The 17,411-nt window shown below is 43.4% G+C and overlaps 1 protein-coding gene and 1 pseudogene across 2 annotated transcripts in view; both read left to right on the top strand.

Annotated features, from left to right (window-relative positions):
* Positions 1–17,411, top strand: part of Mcc (MCC regulator of WNT signaling pathway) — a 376,902-nt gene that overhangs the window by 129,825 nt on the left and 229,666 nt on the right. The window contains exon 1 of one of the 2 annotated variants that reach the window (XM_036204584.1): positions 13,496–14,141. The exons of the other annotated variant lie outside the window; for it this stretch is intronic. Within the exon in view, the coding sequence (XP_036060477.1) occupies positions 14,085–14,141 (57 nt within the window). The 5' untranslated portion in view covers positions 13,496–14,084. Of the gene's footprint in view, positions 1–13,495; positions 14,142–17,411 lie in introns of those variants that run through there. 2 annotated transcript variants of the gene reach the window in all.
* LOC118594608 lies at positions 2,740–3,216 on the top strand (annotated as a pseudogene).

Raw genomic sequence — 17,411 nt, 5'->3', positions numbered from 1 at the left:
CCCTGTGCCCAGGGGGCTATCTTTAGATGTTTGCCCTGCTGTCACGGAGTGCCAAAGATTGGGTAAAATCTTAAAGAACAGAAATTTACTTCTCAGAGTTCTGAAGACTTGGAAGTACAAGATCAAGGTGCCAGTAGGACCATGTTACAACATCCTCTGAAGAGGAGGAACATAAGGGAAAGGCAGATAAGCAAAAAGAGTTTCCCTTTCATTTCAAGCCTTCTTGTATAGGTAATAATGTTATTTATCAGGGCAGAGCCCTCTCAAAGCCATACTTTTTTAATACTGTTGCATAGCAGGTTGAGTTTCAGCATGAGCTTTTGAGGGAACTCCATCATTCACTCCATGGTAGCCTTCCATATAGGAGGGCTACAGGAGACTGGTGGTACTTTGAAAGAGTTCTGTTTCTTGTAAGAGAGGAAATAAGCTAAATATTTTAGAACATGTTTAAATTCTGGAATATGAAAGCCTAAAAGTCAATAAGAATATGAAACATAGGCAGGCAGGCAGAAAAGAAAAAAAATGAAGAAATGGAGGAAGGAAGGAAGGAAGGAAGGAAGGAAGGAAGGAAGGAAGGAAGGAAGGAAGGAGGGAGGGTGGGAGGATCGGAAAGGTATTTCCTAGAACACGACACTACATGAGTTGTATGTCCGGAGAGCTATGGAGATGCTGAAAGATGCCGATTCAAATACCATTAGGAAGTTCTGTGAGAATATTATGTATCTAAATTAATTCTTTGATTCCGCCTTAGTGGTGCACACCTTTAATCCCAGCACTTGGGAAGTAGCGGCAGGTAGGCCTCTGAGTTTGAGACCAGCCTCGTCTACAAAGCAAGTTCCAGGACAGCCAGGGCTACACAGAGAAACTCTATCTCAAAAAACAAAAAATGGGAAAGAAAAAAACAAAAAAAGAAAGAAAAATGGCTTTTTTTTTTTAGAACTATCATTCACAATACTTGATTAACTGTATATAGAGGACCATTCTTCAGACCTCAGTTTTATAAAATGTTAGTCTTATGGCTGTTTAACTCCAGAAAAGTCTCGTGGTTTCTAGGGATGGGATCCAGCAAACTGTATAGTAGCTGGGCAGGGAAGAGCACTGCCGATCTGAGACTGAAGTTATGTACCAACTGAGTAAGAATACTTTCCATTTTCTAATCCTGACACAGCCATACCAGCTCCACTTTGTCCCTTCACTAGTTGAGCCTTACTGACACCCATGAATGGAGCTGATAAGGCCAGAAGTGTTGATGATTCAGAGATGAGAAAGATCAATGTCAGGATAGGAGTTAGAGTTAAAACTTACGAGAAGCAAATGGCTAACACTCCAATCAGGAGAGGGAGCAAGGGGAAGAAATGTGGTAACAAGCTTGACAGCTTAAGAATAATAAGAAAGAGGCTGGAGAGATGGCTCAGTGGTTAAAAGAGCACCGACTGCTCTTCCAGAGGTCCTGAGTTCAGTTCCCAGCAACCACATGGTGGCTCACAACCATCTGTAATGAGATCTGGTACCCTCTTCTGGCTTGCAAGGACACATACAGGCAGAACACTGTATATATAATAAATAAATAAATCTTAAAAAAAAGGATAATAAGAAAACGTGAGGCTGGGTAGAAGTTTTACACTGGAGTAGAGAGACATCAAACTGATGGAGGAATAAAGAGCACAAACAGTGTTTTTCTTGGAGATTAGCAACAAGGCATGCATGTCTCCACTGTTCACTTCAACATTATAGTGGCATTGCTAGCCAGAGCAAGTAGGCAAGAAAAGGAATTAGAAGACATCTGTGTAAAGAATTAAAACTACCTCTCTTTGCAGAAGATAAATCATATTACATGTAGAAAATTCTAAGTAATCTGCTCAACACTACAATTGTTAAATAAATCAGACAAGATTTCAGAATATAAGATTTACATGCCAATAATCAGTTAATTTTTATATGTCTGCAATGAATTATCTGAAAAATTAAATAGAGTCAAGTCAATTTGCATTGGATTAAAATTTTTAAAGAAAAAGCCAGGCAGTTTTAATTCCAGCCTTTAATCCAAGCACTCATGAGGCAGAGGCAGGTGGGTCCCTGAGTTCAAGGCCAGCCTGGTCTACAGAGTAAGTTACAGGACAGTTAGGGCTACATGGAGAAACCCTGTCTTAAAGACAAACAAAAAAAGAAGAACAAAAAGAATAAATATTTAGTAATACATTTAATGTGAGAAGTGTAAAATTTGTACATTGAAAACAGTTTCATGAAATCTATGACCTAAGTGAATGAGAAGACAGTCCGCATATGTGGACCAGCAGGCTTATTAAGATGTCAATGTCTCTAAATTGCCATAGAGATCCAATGTACTACTTCTGGCTTCTTTATGTACCAGTAGGTTGATTCCAAAATTCCTGCTGAAACACAAGAGACTTAGAACAGCCAAAACAACCTTGAATCAGAACAAAGTCAGACAACACTTTTCTGTTTTAAACACAGAAAACAACAATAAAAAATACCCTAGAATAATAAAGATCACGAAATACCGGCACAAACATAGACATACAGACATATGGAATAGATTTGAGATTCTATAAATAAACACACTTATGGTCAATTGGTTTTGACAGGGGTGCCAAAACAATTTAGTGTGAGAAAAGCATAATCTTTTCAATAAATAGTGCTAAAATAGCTAAATACTAAAAAAAGAAAAAGAAATTTGGGTCTCTTCGCCATCTTCCCTCCCGCCAGCCAGCAGCTCTCACCATGAAGATCGAGCTGTGCAGTTTCAGCAGGTTCAAGATCTACCCTGGACACTGGCGGCACTACGCCAGGACTGACGGGAAGGTTTTCCAGTTTCTTAATGCAAAATTCGAGTCCGCATTCCTTTCCAAAAGGAATCCTCGGCAGATAAACTGGACTGTCCTCTACAGAAGGAAACACAAAAAGGGACAGTCGGAAGAAATTCAAAAGAAAAGTATCTGCCGTGCAGTCAAATTCCAGTGAGCTATCACTGGTGCATCTCTTGCTGATATAATGGCCAAGAGGAATCAGAAACCAGAAGTTAGGAAAGCCCAGGGAGAACAGGCTATCAGGGCTATCAAGGAAGCAAAAAAGGCTAAGCAGCCATCCAAGAAGACAGCAATGGCTGCTGCCAAGGCCCCCACCAAAGCAGCACCTAAACAAAAGATTGTGAAGCCTGTGAAGGTCTCTGTGCCCCGAGTTGGTGGAAAACGCTAACTTGGTAGTTCAGAGTTTTGAATAAAGATCAATCTCTTAAAAAAAAAAGAAAAGAAAAGAAAAATATTTGGGAGCTTTGAATATATCTCAACAATAGAGGACAGGCTACCATGCACAAGGCCCTGGGTTTGAGCCCCAGCACTGGGGACACACACACACACACACACACACACACACACACACACACACACACATTAAATTAGGACCCTTACATTATACAAAATGTAATTCAACATGGATTGCTATCCTCAATGTAAGAGCTAAAACTGTAAGATTAAGATAAAAGAAAAGACAATGTGATCTTACATTAGGCAATAGTTTATGAACTGTTCAGCAAAAGCATAAGTTACTATGCCAGTCACCTTTCTTTTCCCTGTGATAAAACATCAGACAGAAACAACTCTGGGAGAAAGGACTTACTTGGCCTCAGAATTTCAGAGATCCCAGTCTGTAACCATTGGCTCTCCTGACTCTGGGCCTGTGGGAAGGCAGAAGACAACAGCAGCAGAAGCCTGTGAGGGAGGAGGAGGTTAATCACTGCATGCACGGGGGGGCAGGAAGCAGAGAGAGAAGTGAGGAGAAAAAGAGAGGAGGAAACTGAGGCAAGACAGGGCTTTCAAAGGCATGCACCTTCAAACTAGCCTACCTTCTATAATTCTCTCAAAAAAATCTATTCTTATTTTGAAACCATCAGTGGATTAAACATCAGAACCCTTATGATCTGACCTTCTCTGGAAACACCCTCACAGACAGGCATAGCATCTGTGTTGTACTTTAATAATCTAGGCCTCTCTCAACCCAATCAAGTTGATGAGCAAGATTAACTTTCATAGTAAGAACATATAGGTAAACTGGGCTTCATTGTAGTTGGACTTTTCCTGTCCTGCCTGCCAGCTCCCAAATAACCACATGGAGACTCCTTATTAATTATAAATTCTCAGCTGATAGCTTATGCTTGTTCCTAACTAGCTCTTATAACTTTCTGCCTTGTGGCATTATTACTTTACTCTGTATTGCCCATGCTGCTTTCCTGTTTCCTCCATGTGTGGTGGGCAACTCTGCCCTTCTTCCCAGTGTCCTCTCTGCCCCCAAAATCCTGCCTAGCTATTGGCCATTCAGCTTTTTATTAAACCAGTCCAAGTGACACATCAAAAAGACTATTCCACAACACTTCAACAATATTTAAACATATTTAAACTTCAAAGACCTCTGTGAGGAAAGGATAAAGACAACCTATGAAAGAAGAAAAAAGAAAGTTTGTAACTGATAAAGGTCCAATCTCCAGAACATATAAAAACAAACAAACAAACAAAACAAACAAACAAAAAACCAACAAAACAAAACACAAAAAAATCCTCTTAAAATACAATGATAAAAAAATCTATTCAATTTTAAAACATTTTGGGCTGGAGATACAGCTCATCGATAAAGTAATTTCCTAGCATGCATGAGGCCCTGGATTCTATTCCCAGTATCAAAGAATAAAAAGGTTTACAGATTTTTTTCCAGGGAAGACATAAATGGCCAATAAGCATATGATGTTCAATATTATCGGTCTTTGGAGTAAAGCAAATCAAAACCATTTGGCTATAATTTTAAAAATTGACAGATATACCAAAAACTTAAAATACATTTGGTGGGAATTTTAAAAAGGGCTGCCATTTTGGAAAACAGTTTGTTTCTCAAAATGTGAAATATAGAGTTGTCCCATTGCCATGTAATTCTACTTCCAGGTGCACACATACCCAAGAGAATTGAAAACATATATCCACAGACAAACTTGCTAACATATATTCCCAAAAGCATTATTAGAATTGCCAGCAAGTGGGTGTTACTCAAATGTGCATAAACTGGTAAATGGACAAAGGAAATGTGACATACAGAGAATATTATAGCAAGAAAAAGGAATGGAACATGAATATATACAACATGGGCGAGCCTCTAAAACATGTTAAGTGAAGAAGCCTGATATAAAGAGCCACATGTTATTCTCTTTACATGAAATGTTCCAAATAGGCAAATTCATAGCAATATAATTTTATATGTTCATTATTATCTTCCTCCTTGTTGGAACATGGTCCATGAATGGAGTCATGTGAGGAGAATTCTGAGTGCTTGCAAGAACACTCCAAGAAAACAAGACAAGAGTTGGCACAGCCATATCTGATGGGAATGGCAAAAGTCATAAGGCCAGCACAGCTGCTTGACAAAGATCCAGCAGAGCTGAGCTGCATGATGGCCACCATGTCACCTTTGGTTTTCATCTCCACCTATACATACTTGGAAGACTCTTAATATTTGTACAATTTGGGGATACTGGATTGATGGAAAATTTCTTATGAATCATGTATGCCTTCTCCTAGGAATGCTGCTTCTAAGCTTCCCCAGGAAAGTCCTGAACATACTACCCCTCCCACTTTTATCCACTTGAAGAGTAGGAGGTTGTGACACACATAAAGAAGTCAGAGGCTATGGGGTATTCTTGAAACATCTGTCCTGTAGCAGGAATTGTTAGAGGGTCTTATAAATAAAATCAAACCTGAGCCAGGTATTGGGTTAAAGCTGGAAGATCAAAGAAGCAGAACATGCCACAGCTCTCTCACCTAGACAATTCCTCAGCTGATCCTATTTCCTCAGACTGGAAGCCTCTGACTTTTCATTCAGAATGAATCTCAGCTGAACTGTGCTGCTCAAAGCCTGAAAGCATAACCAGCTCTAGTTCCTGGTCCTCACACCTTATGCACCTTTCTGCTTTCTGCCATCACTTCCTGGGATTAAAGGCTCACTTTTTGGGATTAAGGCGTGAGTCCCCATGCCTGGATGTTCCCAGTGTGGCTTTAAACCAGATGGATCTCTGCCTCCCAAGTGACAGGATTAAAGGCATGTGCGCCACCATTTTCTGGCCTCTATATCTAGTGGCTGTTCTATTCCCTGACCCCAGATAAGTTTATTAGGGTGCACAATATTTTGGGGAACACAGTATCACCACACTGTCCCTGTACTTACTCAGGAACAAGATAATCAAAACAAAGTAAACTTAAAAAGGTCAACAAGATTCGGTGGGCTGGAGGAGCTGGCCACAGATCAGATTGCAAGCCTCTTCCCACTATCCACTATACACGTGGTATATACAGCAATGCAGTTAGATTAGCTGGAGTTACCTCTGCTCTATACAGAGATTTACATTGATGAGCAAAGAATGGAGTGGAAAGATGATAAAAGAATGAGGTGTCAGGACCTCCCTTTCTTAGAAAAGTTAGCACATGCAGAGCCACTGTGGTGTCCTATGAGCAAGGAACAACAGAATGCCAGGACTAGACATATAAACAGATTCTACAAGGATGTAAAATATAAACATTACGTAATGCCAGAATTTAAATAATAACTGCAGCAGCTTTGGCCTGAGGGTTTTTCTTTGACACTATGACCATTGAGAGTTAATAATACACTGCTTGGGACCTGACAATATGCCCACACAACAGTAGAGAGCCTGCTCAGCCATTCAGGAATTAATGTGAGGTGGGCTAAAGCCCACGCACTATCGGCTTGAAGATTTTGTTTTGGTCTAGCATCCTTGTAGCCACAAAAGCTACCAACCTCAGAAAAGGGCTGTCATATGCCTCTAGATTCTTAAAAATTGGCTTATGGGGTTAATGAGTAAAAATGATAATTCAGTTTATCCATGATGTCAAAACTTGAGGGAAAATGATTGGAAATGACAATTCTGTTCTGTCATGGCTTGTCAATGATGACTAAAAGATATGCAAAAGGAAATGAAACACATGTCCAAAACCAAAAGTGATATGATCTATGTTTTGGAACAATATGAATGTATTTTTGCCTGCTAAATTTTATATAAATAAATAAACACTGGCTGCTAGTCAATCAGGCTGCAAGATGCTCACCACCACCATGGCTAGGCTCGCCTCTGTCTCCTGCCAACTCCTTACATCCTCTGCTGGGACCTGTCCACTGTCAGGGATGGCTCCCAACAAAGTCTTGGGACCTCAATTTCTTCAAAACATGGAATTGTTCTGGAATATGTTTTTGTTCCACACGTAGTGAATAGGAATGAATTTACCATAGATTACTAATTATTGTTTGCTGTTGTTATTCAATTAAATGTTTAAACTAGGGCTGGAGAGGTGGCTCAGCAGATAAGAGCACTGACTATTCTTCCAGAGGACCCAGGTTCGATTCCCAGCACCCACCTTGCAGTTCACAACTATCTGTAACTCCAGTTCCAGGGGACATGATACCCATGGCAAAACACCAATTCACATAAAATATATTTTAAAACTTTTCAAACTATCCTCTCTATGGAAAAACATGTTTTTGCCACATACGTCTTATCCTTGTGATTGTATACAGCTTGAACTCGTGAGGACTTTATTCATGTGACCTTTCTCAGCTCTCAGGTTATACATCGTCTGAGGCTCTGAATGAAGTTTGCTACTGCATGAGACTTTAGTCCACCTCCTTTATTGGTTCCATTCCTCCAGGTCCCATGGCCTCTAGAGCTGTCACACTGCACCTCTGTACATCCACTCTCTCTTTTATTTTCTTCTCCAGTGTTGGGGATAAAACTCAGGGCTGCCATTTTGAAGCAAGTGCTGTACTTTTGAGTTACCTTTCAACTTTGAGTTACATGTATTAAAAGGTGTAGATGTAATTCTAAACAGTCTTATTTATTTAATAAGACACATAGAGCGAAATAAAGGGTTGAAAGCCCAGAGATCAAGCAGTAGCCATGAGCTAAGACCACCTTACCTTACCACTAGCTGCTGTCCTTCCCCTGAGAGAGAGAGAGAGATCTTCTTCCTGTGTCCTGCCTTTTTATTGCCTTTCTGTTCTGCCTTCTCATTGGTTCTAAACCCAACCATGTGACTTCCTTGTCACTGCCTGTCTATATAGACCTCCATGGTTGGTACTGAGATTAAAGGTTCGGGTCACCGCTTGGCTGTGTCCTTGAACACACAGAGATTCTGCCTGCCATGTGATCAGATTAAAGGCATGTGCCACCACTGCCCGACTTCTGCTAAATGGCTTGGTCTTAGCTCTGATCTCCAGGCAACTTTATTAAAATACAAATAAAATCACATTTCAGCACAAATAAAATATTACCACAAAAAGGTAATGTTTTTATGTATGAATTCTATTTTGATAAAACTCATTAAAATGTAACTTGTAGCATAGCATGATACAAAGCTATACACTTTGGAGAAAAATACCTAGGCTAGAGCACAGGAGATGATTTAGACTTGAACCATTCCATTAAATTATAGGAACAGTGCTTGGGAGATGCCACCTAAAGCAGAGGGACAGGGAAGGACTAAATGTCTGGAAGAGATGGGAAGAATTGGACATTACTACAATTATTAGGCAAGAAACTATTGTTCCACTTACAGAAACTTGTAAACTGCAATTGAGGTTGTTTTCTAAAAAAAAGATTTCGTTGGATTTCCTTATTTTATTTGTGCGTATATGGCAAGGGGGCATGCCCATACCATGAAACTCATGTAGAAGTCGAAGGACAACTTGCAGGAGTCAGTTCTCTCTCCGAACCGTGTGGACCCGAGGACTGAACTTGGGTCATCAGCATTGTGGAACTTACCTTTCCCAGGTGAGCCTTAAAGTTGGATTTTGGTGGAAAGCAACAAATTCAGCTTAGCCATGATTTGTTTTTGTTTCCTCTGCTTGTCCTGGAACTCACTCTATAGACCAGGCTGGCCTCAGACTCACAGAGATCCGCCTGCCTCTGCCTCCGAGTGCTGAGATTAAAGGCATGTGGCCTCCACTGCCTGGCTAGACATGATTTTTAGGGTGCTGACAAGACTTAACAAAACTGTTCAGTAGTTACATGAAAAGATATTTGCTTAAAATACAGTGGAACACCCAAAACACAAAGGCACAAGGAAGGGTAATGTTAGACAGTTCCGGTTTGAGAGCATTTGCTTAGAAGGGCACATCTGGTCTCTTGGCACCTGTGCAAACCAATTAAAAATGCCTTGACAAGGCAAGAGCCCATTCCTCATGTCCCAGTGTATCCCAGTAGGAAGCTCTCGACACTTCATTCTGTGGACTCAAAGCCTGGGAAAGCGGCTTGCTTCTGCTCCAGACCCTTCTTCCTCTCAGCTTGGGACAATGCCAGGTTAACCTCGTCACTGGTTGTCAGTGGTTATATCAGGTGCACAGTTTACTTCTTTGTCCTTACCTCTCTGTGGTTCTAGGTATCAGAAGCTGGACATTGATCATCCCAGGTAAGCTCTCTATGACTAATCTAGACCCCCAGCTCCTGTCTATCTATGCTTCTTTTTAGCCATTGCAGTAATGAATTCTAGCTAAAGGAGCAATGGGATAATTCAGAAGTAACAGTGGCAGGCACTTGGAATGCATTTGATTTCAGCATAGTCTCTAAATTTTACTAGATCTGTCTTTATGCATCTACTTAATTCATCTTTCTGTTTTCCACTGACATATGGAGGTACTCCTACAATGATTTAAAGTTCTCCTTTTTAAAAATCTTTCTGGGATTTCCAAATCTCTAATCTCTACTGATTAGTTCCCCCTCCCACCCCCATGGGGAAGAATCTGATATAGTTTAAAGAGATTTGGACTACAAATGAGTAAAGGAAAGATTCTCAGGACATTGATAATGATGGGGATAACTATTCAGTCTCCAAATGATCTCATCAGACACTGGGGTAGTTTTCAAAACATCCCATAACGAGGTAGCAAACCTCTAATCGGAATTCCCCACTGATAATGGCAGGGATGTTGTTGGAAAATGACTCTAGGTTATTGGAATGTTTGGGCCGGGTATGAGGCAGCCCATGAATGCCATTAGTGAGCACAGTAGTGCTTTCTTTACTTGGGTTTGTTTGCAGTTAAGAAAAGTTAAGATTTTTGTTTGTTTGTTCTGTGCATGAGAGTTAATCTGGAAATTGTTTTCAAATACTTGTTTTCTTAGAAATTGTACACATAGACCAACCTAATTTTGGACTGCATTCCAGCTATGTCTCAGCATTAAGTCACTGAGCCTAAAGCAGGGAAGCCCACAGAAGGAGCCAGGCTACAATGGACAGGTTCCACTGTTACCTGGGCTTGGGGCAGCATACTTCTCAAAGTTATCCCCAAACGTTCTCAGCCTCTTTCTTCCCTTTTTCTAGCTTCCATCCATCTCTGCCACTTCAGAAGATTGCTCTTCTGGAGGTCACCTGTCATCTCCCAAACCAAATGACACTTCATGTCAACTCTCCTGGCCTCTCCACAGCACCCTACAGAGGTTGCCACACTTCTGGAAGCATCGTTTCCACGTCAGGGCTGTCACATCTGCCACTGCTCTGTTCCTCTCTGGATTTTCCTTCTTGATCTTGCTGGATTCTTGTTCTATTCAACCTGGAAATACGTCAGCATCTCAGTAATAAGTCCTGGAACTACATCTTTGCACTCACTACTTTCTGCCTAGGTGACTTCATATATTCTCATCAGTTATAATCCTTATGCTGGAGATGTCCAAGTCATCACCATATGCCCCACTATCCCCTCAACCCAAGGCTCAAATGTTCAACTGTTGATATCTCTTTATAATGCCAAATAGGAAGCTCAGTTTTCCTTATTTACTTAATTTTTACATTATCAGGGCTGTTCAGTCTCACATATGGTAGGCAAATGCTCTACCACTGACCTATCTCCCCAGCCCCAGAAACTCAAATGTAATACATCTAAAACAGAGCCCCTGGTTCCTTAAAATCTGGTCCTTCTCCTTGACTCAACCCCCAGACTGGCAGTCATCCATGACTTTGTCCCTCTGTCTCATGACCTGTATCCAATCATTCACCAAAGCCTGGCCACTTTTACCTAAAGATTACATCTCAAATCCACCTATTTCTTACCATCTTGATTGATTTCCTCCAAACCCAAAGCATCCCTGATCTTGCAACAGCCTTTCCAAGTTTCTTGTTCTGCCTTTTGGGCACCAGAGTCTGTTCTTGGCACAGGAAGCAGAGACAGCCCACACAAATGTGTTTATTAGAAAGATTTTCAAAGAGTACAGCAGGACAAGGACTGTTTACCTGTCACTCAGCTTTAATGGTTATTAGTTAAGTTATGCCAGTTTGTTTCATCAATAACTCATCCATTTCCCTGTCTTCCGTATTTGACAGAAATCACAGACATCATTTCAGCCTTAAATATATACCTCTAAAAGGACACTTTAAAATGTGACTGCATGATCATCAGGATATCTGAAATTAATCGACCATTACTAATATTGCATGTGTATGTATGTTTTGCCTGCATGTATGTCTGTGTAACATGTTCTGTGCCTGGTGCCCATGGTGGCCAGAAGAGGGCATTGGATCCTCTGGATTGTAGTTGGAGATGTTTGCAAGCTGCTGTGTAGGTACTGGAAACTGACTAGGAGTCTGGAAGAGCAGCCAGCCCTCTTCACCACTGAGCCATCACTCCAGCCCCACTAATTGCCTAACACAAGTAACTACATTAAAAGAACGTAGATATCATAATTTTAATTTTTATTATGTTTCGAGACCTCTCCTTGTGAAGCTGACTTTACACATTCGATTCTCCTGCATCAACCTCCAACATGACCAGATTACAGTCGGGTGCTACTTAAGGTCATACTTTTATCACTTATCATTTTCACTGTTGTTTTTTTAAGTAAAGATCCCAATAAAGTCCACATCCTACAACTGGCTGATAGGCCTCTGTGTATCCATGAAGTTCTAGAGCTCTGCCTCCCATGATGTGATCTCTCACTTGCTTACCTGGTTTCTTCCCCCTTACAACTTACCTGTTGAAGACCGTGGGGTTGGCTTGGGTCCTGGAGAATGAGGGTCTAGATATTGCCTATTGCATCTCTGTATATAATACCACCCCCCCAACACTGAAACTGCTAACATAGCCTGATGAATGGCAGTATGTTCTTCCACTGTCAGGGATCTGTTACACAGAGAAACCTTGTCTGGAAAACCAACCAAACAAAAAAACCCAAACAAATAAACAAACAAAAAAAAAGGAAATGAATGAACTAAACAGGAAGGGGATGGGAAAGAAGATAAATGTAAATGTGGCCCCTTTGCTCCATCTTAAGACAAAAATAAACATCCTATTTGAGTTTTTAAAAATAGACTTTGGATTGGAACAATACAATGGCTTTCTCGTAGAAGGTTTCAGGATATGTCTGCCTAGAGGTGGAGATATTTTCTTCCTATTGTCTGAAGAGAGACTGACGAGGTTTCTTAAGCAACCACACAGCCCTCCTATATTAAAGGTTTTTAGTGCATCTCAGATTCAGTGGGACTTTATCACATCAGCCCTCATTTTGCCTTTTATTTTATTTTACTGAAACAGGGTCTCACTAAGTTTCATAGGTTGGCCTTGAACTCACTGTACAGCTGAGGCACGCTTTGCACGTGTGATCCTCCTGCTTTAGAGCTATGATTACACGGTTGGGTCACCACCAACCAACCAGACTTGTTGGCCTTTTAACTTTTGATAAAAACCCCAGGTAGCCCCTCTTTCCCAGCCCATTCCCATGTACACTGAGAGTTTCACTCTAAAGGAACTCAGACTGATTGGATATAACAGCCTTTTAAGCTTTTCTAATTCACCTTCCAGACTCCAGAAATAACCAGCCTAGCTCAGCCTGCATAGCAATGATTATTTATTTATGACTGGGTCTTACTATTTAGCCCAGGCTAGCCTCAAACTACTAATTCTCCTGCCCCTGCTAGGCGCTGGGATTACAGACTGGTACCACCAAGCTGGGTGGAGGCATGTGTTTTTAACGAAGGTAGGGAGGTTGGAGAGGACACGAATGCGTATTTTAAATGAGTATTTTAAATCTTTCAAGGGTTGGGCGTGTTTTATCTTGGTTATGGACGTGTAGAAAATGCGCTCTGCCCTAGCCACGAAAAGTGGGAGCTTGACTTGAGACTAATCAGGGAAATGACCGGCCCACACTCTTGTAAAATCTTAATGTACCGTGAGAAACCGCTCAGGGCTGGCCGACGTACCGTATTCACGTTTGCCTTGACCTTACTGAATCATGGAAAGCGGCTCCTAAGAGGGAAGGCTTTTTTTTTTTCAATTTCCTGCACGATTACTCAGGTGGCTTTTCCTGTTTCTTCTCTCCCTTCTGGACCCGGGTCCTGTAATTACTATTGCAGAGGACCTGGAAGGATGCCTGCTCTCTCGGCACGGTCTCCTCCGCTCCCTCCCCCCACCCCTTTTCTCCTTCTGGCCCCGCCTCCGCCGCGCAGCCCTTAGCCAGCAGCTAGACAGCTGTGTTCAATCAGAAACCACTTACAACTCCAGACGATTCAAAGGGGGAAACTTCGGCGTGAAGTGCCGCTCGGCTCCGGCTCTCTCCAGCTTTTTCCTGCCGGGAACCGGAGGCACGGATCGTCCTCGCCCCACTGCCCAGGCTTCTCCCGGAGGGTGCCCGAGCTCTGCTGGGCGCCGGCGCGAGCTGCCCGCCCGCCCGCCGGGTAATGGGGATCTGCGCGGTACCGTAGGAGGCTCGAGGCGGCGCGGAGGGTGGCATCGCCCCGGGACTCCGCGGCGGGCGCACGGGCGGGTCAGGGCGCCGGCTCGGGCGCTGCAGCTGCTGCGAGCAAGCGCAACCTTCTTGCCCAGCCTCCCGCGGCTATGGCTCGCTGGTGAGATTCCAGCGGGACTTTCCGTGTCGAGCTTCTGCATCCTCCCTTGGCCTCGCCGCTGTCCTGGGTGAAAATGGCTGTCTAAACTGAAATGTGCCGGCGGGGAGCAAGCCCAGGCTATCCAGCCTAAGCCAGGCTCCAACGCTCCGAGGTCTGGGGACGAGCCTAGCTCTGAAAAGTGCAGGCATGAATTCTGGAGTTGCGGTGAAATATGGCAAGGACTCCTCAGCCGAGCTGAGCGAGGTAAGGAACTGCTTGAGGTCCGGAGCTCGGGTTTCGGTGCCTCGGCTTCCCGCATCACCCCTGGTCTTTCCCTATACCCCACCCTTCGTGATCCCAGGCTGGAAGCGTCGCAACTGAAGATTGATGGATTTTACTGTATCTTGTTTTAACTTGTGCTCCTCAGGATCCGACCTGAACTGGCCTTATATTTCACTCTGATCCGAGTAGCTTAGAAAAGAAACAGCTCTCCCCAGCCACCTAGGCGTTTTATTTCCAAGAGTCTAGACCCCTTCACTACCGCCTCCTCTATTTATATGCTACATTCCTTGTGGCAGTCGGAACGCTGAGTTTAAAGCCTCAGTAACTAATTTGGTGGGGCTGGGGCGGTGGTTGTGCTGGAGACCTGGGAAAGGACGGATTATTGAACCTCTCACTTGGCGCCCACGTGTGCTGCCCTTGCTAGGGTTCAGGCAAGGTGGTCCCTTCCTGGGTAGAGATGAATGACCTGCACGAGGGAGGGGTGTCGGGGGAGGAAGCACATCAAAGCTGCTTGGAACTTTATTTCCTGCCAGGGTCTGGACTCCTGTGTCTTTGAGGCTACATTTGCAATTCCTGGGTTTGCACTGAAGGGTTTGAGACCCGCTTTGAAATTAAATCAGCATCAAACAGTATGCAAATATGTGAAGCAGTCAGGTGCTCAGAGCCACGTTTGGGGGGAAATAGTGACCCAATGAATATATGAAAAGTGGTGGGGAACCTATAAAACCAGGTGTTCAGGGAATCGGGGCGCGGGGGTGGGGAGGCTCTGTGTTCTTGCTTCGGGCCCTTTGGAGTCCCTCTTCACACCTTGCCGGGGTATGGTGGCCCAAGTCTCAGAGGCCATCTGTGCCGCTTAAAAGTACGGCTGAAAAGAGGAAGGGGGACTAGAGGAAGGAAATGAAAATGAGTGGGAAGCAAGCGTTGGTGACGTCAGAAAATAAGGAGAAAATGAGAGGATGCCACTTTTGCAGAGGGGCTGTTGAGGAGGAAAATCCGGGGATGGGCGCGGTTAAACTCTCGCGACCCAAAGGGAACATAGCCCTGCTTGGCGCCCTGTATCAGGACTCTGTGCAGTTCCTGCACTGGCATGAAATAGCATTTTGAGGTGTTAGTTGTCTGAAGCAGAGAGTTCTCCTAACTCTCCCTGTTTATCTCCCTGTGGTGTGAAAGGCTGGAGAAATGCTGAGTGAGGATGGAATTTTCAGATGGAAGTGAGAAGGGAGGGAGGGAGGCGCGAGGGACTGGGTGAGTTTTTGCCCATTTTGTCATTAGGGCAAAGAACCCAGAGTCGTGCTTCATAACTGACCCATCCAAGAAGCACTTGGCTACTATTCTAGGACCATTTAATAATCGAAAACCACTAATGGTTATCTCCCGGCAAGGGTTTTTGACAGGACCCTTTTGTTCAGCCTCTCTAAGGTAGCCGCTTTCATTCTGTCACCTGAAGGGACTTTGGTGACAGCCTGGAACAGTGCAGGTGGCTGGAATGCAGAATGAAGATGTGGTTTTACTTGAATAGCATTCCAGTGAGTGCCTATCAAGAGCTCAGAGAGTTTGGGACACTGGAGCTGGAAGAAAGCTGCCCGTTTGTGGCCTAGCTGTATCCTTGTAAAGTCTGTGACCAAATCAAAGAAGTGAGGGTGCCCTGTGGTCTTGCACTGGCTGGAGAAATCGGATTTGAGATTACATGGCATGTTCTTGTCCCTAGGACATCGAGGTTCCCAGCCAGCAGTACTCAGATCACCAGAGTTCCCGCTCTTGTCCTCAATCCATGTGCATTCAGTTGTTCACTTTCTCTAGAACCAGTTCTGGTTCCCATGGTTTAACGGTTGTTCTATCCCCATCCAGTCCTTCCAGTCTCTCTACTATCCGTGTTTTCCTGAAGGTTATATAGTTGCAATAGCCCATCGAGGAGATTATTTTCACTTTTGTATTCATTTAGAGAGTTGGTAGTGCAAGAAGATGTGTGTGGTTCATTCCTGTGAACCCTGAATGGCAGTTCAATTTATCTGAATAATGGCTCTGACGGTGATCCCTTCTATTACATTCATAGATGTAAATATGCTTATTTGTGTTTCTCACACTGAGTCTTTGGTATAGTTTCTTCTCTCTCAATCTCTCTCTCTCTCTCTCTCTCTCTCTCTCTCTCTCTCTCTCTCGTGTGTGTGTGTGTGTGTGTGTGTGTGTGTGTGTACACTGGTTTTCCTTTGATGCACAGCCAGGCCACCCCTTCCCCCTTGGCGGTTGATCCCCCTCCCCTCACCTGGAAACATGGCTAATAAAACACTCAGGGTCCCTTTTAGTATTCCTTATTGCCCAGGAGCCTGGAGACTGTCTGGAGGTCACTGGAGGGGTCACATGCTGGGTGAAATGCCTGTTGTTCACTGGGGTTTTCTGGAACCGGAAGGTCTCTAAAAGGACCCGCTATTGTCCCAGCGTCATCAGTAAGAGATCTTTTACTGGTACTGACTCGTGAGCCTTAACCCTTCTCCAGGAGTCTTCCAGCTGGAGCACAGGAGGCACTGTTTGACAGGAACGTGACACTGAGCAAGAGGGGATGACTTGTGTTTCTAGCTGAAACCCGCTAACAACCCAGTGGGAGCAGCAAGCTTTTCTCTGGCGGCCAGTGGACAGAGTGGTCTCTGTGGATGGCATGAGAGACAGCTGTGGGAGTATGGCCACCCGGGCCATGAGGTTGGGAGTCCTAGGGCTAAATGTTCACCTTTGGTTGCTTTGCAGGTGTAAGAACTTAGATGGAAACAGGAAAACTCGTCAACATGTGTCTTTTGTCTGATTAAATTGAATTTTTTGTTTTTTGAGACAAGGTTTCTCAGTAGCTTTGGAGTCTGTCCTGGATTAGCTCTGTAGACCAAGCTGGCCTCGAACTCACAGAAATCCACCTGCCTCTGCCTCCCAACTGCTGGGATTACAGGCCTGCGCCACCAGCGCCCGGCTATAAATTGATTTCTTTGTAACCTTTTTGTTTGGTAACATTTCAAGCTTCTGTGAGTTGATTATAGGCAGGCAAATGGCCTCCACCTATGAACATTTAAGTATACTTTTATTTTCACCTGTAAATGCTTGCATCAAGTTTGAACTGACAATATCAGTAGTAAGAATAAGTACAGGAGGGGCTGGAAATTCGAGAAGCGTAAATTGCTCATTTGTTTTTTCAGCTGGTCCCTGTCCCTGTCAAAGACTGCAGACTGTTTTTTTTTGTTTTGTTTTGTTTCTTTAACATGGGGTTAGAGA

This window comes from Onychomys torridus, chromosome 13 (assembly GCF_903995425.1).
Source record: "Onychomys torridus chromosome 13, mOncTor1.1, whole genome shotgun sequence".
Taxonomy (NCBI): Eukaryota; Metazoa; Chordata; class Mammalia; order Rodentia; family Cricetidae; genus Onychomys; species Onychomys torridus.
This window is presented reverse-complemented; position numbering and strand designations above follow the sequence as displayed.